The sequence below is a fragment of the Mus caroli genome, unplaced genomic scaffold (assembly GCF_978045245.1).
Source record: "Mus caroli unplaced genomic scaffold, Mus_caroli_1 scaffold_4, whole genome shotgun sequence".
NCBI lineage: Eukaryota > Metazoa > Chordata > Mammalia > Rodentia > Muridae > Mus > Mus caroli.
Genome location: NW_028227259.1, coordinates 90,355,217 through 90,361,601, shown reverse-complemented (window position 1 = coordinate 90,361,601; position 6,385 = coordinate 90,355,217). Strand labels below are relative to the sequence as shown.

Here is a 6,385-nt window from a genome sequence, read left to right as displayed (position 1 = left end):
AATAATAAAAAGTTATTACATATCTTTAAAAAGTTGCTCATCATATCATAGTTCTTTAAAACTCCTGATGGAAGATTATTAAATGTTTCCGTTTGTCGAGGCTAACTTGCCTGTCCAGCTTTATTATCTACTCAAGCAGAGAGTTTGGTCACAGTGAGAACTGTGGCAGAATTTTGGGGTGAGTTAGGTGTATGGATAGAGAAGCAAGAAAAAAGTTAAACTATTGGTGTTCACTGGCAAGAATATGGAAATGACTAAAGCCAATAAATCTCCAAGCATTCAAAGATATGAAAGGACAACTTAGAGTTAATGAGCTAAAATTTGGAAAATCCTTTCAGTGCCCTGTATGGTTATTGCACTCGTATTTTCCAAGAAGTGGTTGTTTTTATTGAGAGTGGCCTGGTCTCAATGTGAATCTGGGCGAAAAGATCACACAGTAAAATGCGTTTAAAACTTTAATGTCTTGGCGAGAGATATTTTGGTTCTTATCTCAGAAGTAGTACTGAAAAGACTTCAATTAAACAATGCAGTTAATAACGCTCCATAGTCCAAAGCTGGAACACACAACTCAATCCAAAAAGATTACAAACAATACAGAAACTATCCCACTCTCTCTTCTTCTGGCTCAATATTGTCGTCTTTTCAAGAAGCATCTTAGGGAATGTTAGTAGTAGGAGTTGATGCAATGATGGGGAAACCATGAAGAAACCAATTTTCTACTCAAGCCTATGAACAAAAGGAAAATAATGGATTATAAAAATATATTATCCAAAATTATATAATATGCATATATATGAGATCTATATGAGCATTCAAATATACAGGGTGGCAAAATGTAATTATTTATAACTAACTCTAATTGATGAAATAGTAATGACGCACTAATGATGACATAGTAGCTATTAATTATTACTAAGGTCTAGTTAAAAATTAATTTTACCACACAATTTTAAAAAGTTATCATATGTAATGTTTACAATAAGTGAGGCATACCTACACTCCCAGATATACCACTTATTCTAAAGAGGAGAAATTATAAATAGCCTAATATCTTAAAGAAGGAATACTTAGAAATATGCCTTCATCTCTATGTACAGAAGGCTAGACAGATATGTCTTCTGTGAGGAAGACATTTCATGTGAGGTGCAAAGCAATACATCAAGTGTGCATCAACGTGGCCACTGATGCTTTGACATCTTCTGCTCTGTTTTATTACTTCTGGTTGAGTTCATTCCATCCCACAAGGGAACTTTCATATAATTTACATACCCAATTAGTATATGCATCCAAGTTATACAGAGAACTAATTGAAACATCAAGAATTTGTGGAAAAACTTGCAATATTTTTAGTGAAGCAGTAATTTAAAATATAACTAAATAGTTGAAGTGTGATTTTTTTTCCCATCCACTGTTGTGTGCTATTCTGGAATTGCTGCTGAAAGGTTGCTCAGTGTCCCATCCAAACAGCACTTACCTATAGCTAGGTAGCAGCAGTTATTTAGGAATCTTAGTAGAATCTCTGAGAGAAGAAAGTACAATACTTTTTAACTCTCTAAGACTCTTTGCCTTTCACATAAAGTATCATATATTTTCTAGGTATCTAACATTGAAACTAAAGTACAAATTTTACATTCTATGATGAAGCTTGTCTAATGGTTGCTTCCTAGCAGAAAACTCAATCCAAAAAGTAAAAGTTGGAAGTCCCTTGAAGATAACTATCACACTTAGAGCTCAGTTCTAAGGATTTAATGTCAAATCGCTAATAATTATACAAACTTTTCAATTGTGTGCTCCACCCTTTTCTATGCATGGTAGTGGGGAAAGGGCATAGCAAGCCTAAGTAAGGCCTTTTAGTAGGTGTAGGGAAGCAGAACTACCAAGAACAACTTGCAAATCACTCTGCTCTTTTAACCTTTGAATATGTATAAAATTAATAATCCTCCATGCTTATACCACAGAAAATAGCTGTACAAATGAAGGCGGTATTTATTCTGAAAAGCTGGAACTGGAGAGATGGCTCAGTAGTTATAAATTCATGCTTTTCTTGCCCAGAACTTGATGTCCATCCTCTGGAGCCATGCTGTGTAGTTCATAACCACCCATAACTCCAGTTCTAGGGGGACGTGCTACTCATGTGGGCTTGCAGTCATAGGCTCATACTGACAGTCACATAAGCATGCACATAACTAAAAATAATAAAAATAAAAGGGACACAGTTTTCCACTGCTGAATCTTTCATTTTCCTGGAAATTACCGCATGTAAGAAATGCAAATAGATTATCAATGCAATTCTTTGTTGATGACTGTTACAATCAACAATTACTATTCTTATTACAATTACAAGTGCTCCAATTAAATAATGAGTTTAATGTCCTTGACATTTTAAATGTAAACTGTAGATTATTTCTATGTGAAAAAATGTTATTGCATCTTATTGCATCACTTTTTGTGAGCCCAATGACTGTATTTATATTATATTTAATTATATTGTTTATGTGCTAATATTATATTTTACCATATTTTCACAGGCACATACCATATAGTGAGCATTTGGGAAGCTGTAATCGTTACTGGTGTACCAGTAGCTCACAGGTATCTGAGGATGAAGAGCTTGGGGAAGTTGGGAGGTGGTGACCTGTTGATATTGGATGTACTTGATCTAAAAGAAATAAAAATATCAAAAGAACACTCAAGTTAATCTCCTCTAAGCTTCTTAACAGAGAGGAACAGAAGCTAATGAGTTCTAATGTTAGCTACTTAAGACACTTTCTAAATTATTCCAGGAAGACTCTAGACAAATGGTTTTCTAAAATCATAACCATTTTTGTGTTGTAGAATGCACTGTTAAATGGAAGAAATATTATTACATCATACACAGGCAGAAAAATGTGTAAAAGTTAAAGGAAATTCTGTATGTAAGAAAGAAATGAAAACATTTTAACAAGCTTGATAATTTTCTTCACATATGTTTTCACGTCTGACTTTTACAGTTGGAGAGTGTTAGAATGATTTATTACAACTGATTTTGGGGAATCCATGCCTCTGATCTGGTTGTTCAGTCTCTCTTAACATCACTCCCTTGCATACTCTATAGAGTATGTATAGAGCTTTCTGAATAGCCCTTGCCATATATTTTATATGTACTTCTACTCAATTCTTTAAAGCTTGTTAAATTGATTTTATTGTGGACAAGTCTAGAAGGTAAGTACAGCTTTCAACATGGAGTCCTAGTTCATATGAATGGAAAGTTTTATTTTAATTTCCAGTGAATGTGTGCATGGTTGTGATATGCTATTATTGGAAGGGTGGTAGAATTTGCTGAAATCATTTTTGTATCTTCAGCATTTTATGACAGAGTTTATATATATTACAAAAATCTTTAGAGTATCTCTTCTATTCTTGTATTTATTTTTCCGTTAAAGATAAAGTAGATAATAAGAACAAAGTAATAAAATGCACAGGCAAGTACTCTGACTATAAAGCCTGTGTTACTTTGTTGAGGTCTTAGACTCAGTAAATGGATACATAGTCTGCTGTTGTTTGACACTAATCACTTGAAACACCTTAATTTTGAAAAGGAGAAGCTTGGATGCAGAGAGAAACTGGGATGCAGTTTTACTATGTGAGTACTTAATCTAAATCATTTAAAATAAAGATATATTTTATGCTTATATCTCTACAATCATCAGAGACTTTATCAAGTAATTGATTTTAAAATATAGACCATATTTACTTGCAGAAACACATTCATATCAAAATACCAAAATTCTAATTACTTTTCTTCAATTTTTTAAAACAGTATTTTCTTGGGATTGAATGATGTGATAATTTGAATAAGAGATTTATGCACATTTGTTATACATTAATGAATTATAGACAGGATTTGTATAGCCAGTAACAATATTTTAAACATTTTAAGTCATGTACAATCACATAAAACTAAAAAAACTTACCATATCAATAATCTTCTTCAGGATTTCCTTAAAGAAAGCAAACAAACAAACAAAAAAATGAAACATATTGACTTGAAAACTCTATTTACTTTTCCAAACTTATTCTTAGAAATAGCCCATCTGCCATAAACTCAAGGACAATGATTTGTTCACTGTTTGTGTATTTGTATATAAAATATCCGTATCTGTTTGAATTCTTCAAATAATAGAATCATACATTTAGTGCTTTTTTGAATACAAACTCTAAATGGAGTTTGCCTGTTTTACTCATTGTCTTGTTTCCACTCTCAAGAATCTTTTAAATGAGCCAGCATTTGATTACATGCTTCCTAAATAAATGGATAAAATTATGAGTTCAATTTTATTAGCATAACAAAACATTCTATATAATATTGTGTTTGCAACAATTATGTTAAGTAAGTATTTGTATATAAAATATCCATACCTGTGCCTTGGGTGGACTTTATATACAATTTTGAATGAAAGATAATTTCAGAAAAATTTGTAAATATTAGCTTAGCTAAGTAACTCTAATAACAGTACACTTAAAACAATATTATAACGATTGAAACCGTAAATAATAAGATCTCCATTTCTCACAGGAAATTAGACTTTAGTTCAACTTAGTCCTGCAGACTTTCATGCTAAGTAAATAACACTCTTGTAATAACTAACTATAAAATTAAAAACACAGCTTTAAAAATCCTTGTGACTTTGGCAGCCATGACTCACCTCCACAGAGGTGCTGATGGATTCCTAGGGAGAGGAATAAAAATAATATACAAATTATTTCTGTAGTGAAATAGTTCTTTCTATAGCACTCCTCTCAATTATCATAAATGAAATACAGGGAATAAAACTAGGTAAGCCATTGGATGCCACTCTAGGTGACTTTAGGCAGCTGGCATTTGACATAAATAGACGTTTTTGAAGTCATCACTGATATGAGAACTCGATTACATTTATGAAAAGCACAGATTACAAACTATCAATGGACATGACTTAGTTCAGTGACTGCCAACCAAAGTGGAAGTGATTTGTTATGATCCAGTGCTGTGCAAAACTCTCTTGCTAAATTTGAACATTACTCTGTACTTGTCTGTTCCCATGTAGGTTTTTATCATTGCTACATAAAAATTTGTTTCTGTGAGTCAAACCTTATGTATAAAATAAGAGTTTTAATAAATTTTAAGAAAGAGTTATAGTGCAGAGTTATCTGGTATTGGATTTTGTCTTCATGAGAGAAAATTTATCTCCGAAGATTTTTATTTTCTATGTTTTAGTGTATGGTCTACCCAGAAATTAAGTAGAATATCCGTTTTTTGTATATTTGTGATTGATTGGAAAAATACCTATAGCTGTGTATAATAGCAAGATACAAATGATTCTGCCTTTTAAAAATATTTTTTCTAAATATAAGTCTTATATTTGAGAGTAGCTTTAGGGTGTAGCAATAGATAATAGCACTGTCATATTTAAAATCGTAGTGTCTTGTCTGTGGAAATGTGATAAAGAGTGCCATGATATTTTAGTATCCTATATTCCACAGTTAAGAAATATGAATTTAGTTTTACAATAAATGTTGGAAATAATGGTATGAAGCAGGCATCTTCTAGTCTAGAAGGAATAAGCAAAATAGCTTATTGATGCAAATAGCTTACGAATGCAAATATGACAATGTCATAGTATATTTGCCACTTACTTATAACTGAAATTTACCTCTAGCCAAGCAAAAGTGTTTTTAAGAAGCCACCAACCAAACAAAAAATAAGAAGACAGTGATTAAGACATGTGGGACCTGAGAAAGAAGAAATTAATGAACTAAAAAATATTGTCAAAGCCAGAGAACCAGAGAATCTGCTGTGAGATAGTCTTCTTGATATGGCAGGGACGCTGCACCTAGAAAATCTCTACAATAAAGTTGCCTAAAATAACAGCCAAAGACAGCAACATCAATTGTGATGCACACACGGATCAGGGATTCTCATGGGGTCTCAGCTCTGGATTAAGAGCTACAGACAATGATTTCTGAAAGAGTGGGAAACCATCTTCTCCAGGACAGGCCTCCTGAGCCAATCCCAGTAAGTTACCTACATACATAAATGCCTGTATATGCTTTCTATGAAACAATTGATTAAAGAATAAACAGTCATGGATTTGAGGTGGGAGAGGGCAGAGGAGGAACAGATTGATGCAACTTCATTACTCATAAATGAAATCTTCAAAATGAAATATTACTATTGCAAGGAGTTATACATTAAATAACTTATTCTGCTCTGGGGGGAAAAAGGCCTATTATTTGATTGCTGGCTAACAGGTGAGATTTACTAACTAATGTACAGTATTTGCATCACAACTCTGCCATCTCCTGGACAAAATAAAACACCAACACCTTTCTACTTCAGATACAGATTTTAAGAGCCTAGGACACC

General features: G+C 32.7%; 1 protein-coding gene across 1 annotated transcript in view; it reads right to left on the bottom strand.

The window, feature by feature from the left end:
- Nucleotides 1-454: 454 nt before the first annotated feature.
- Nucleotides 455-6,385, bottom strand: part of LOC110294882 (alpha-S2-casein-like A) — a 13,021-nt gene continuing 7,090 nt past the window's right edge. Inside the window, exons 9-13 of the mRNA XM_021163355.2 lie at nt 4,686-4,709; nt 3,954-3,980; nt 2,537-2,659; nt 1,475-1,519; nt 455-726 (exon numbers count right to left, since the gene is read on the bottom strand). Coding sequence (XP_021019014.1) covers nt 1,508-1,519; nt 2,537-2,659; nt 3,954-3,980; nt 4,686-4,709 — 186 coding nt within the window. The 3' untranslated portion in view covers nt 455-726; nt 1,475-1,507. The remainder of the gene's footprint in view (nt 727-1,474; nt 1,520-2,536; nt 2,660-3,953; nt 3,981-4,685; nt 4,710-6,385) is intronic.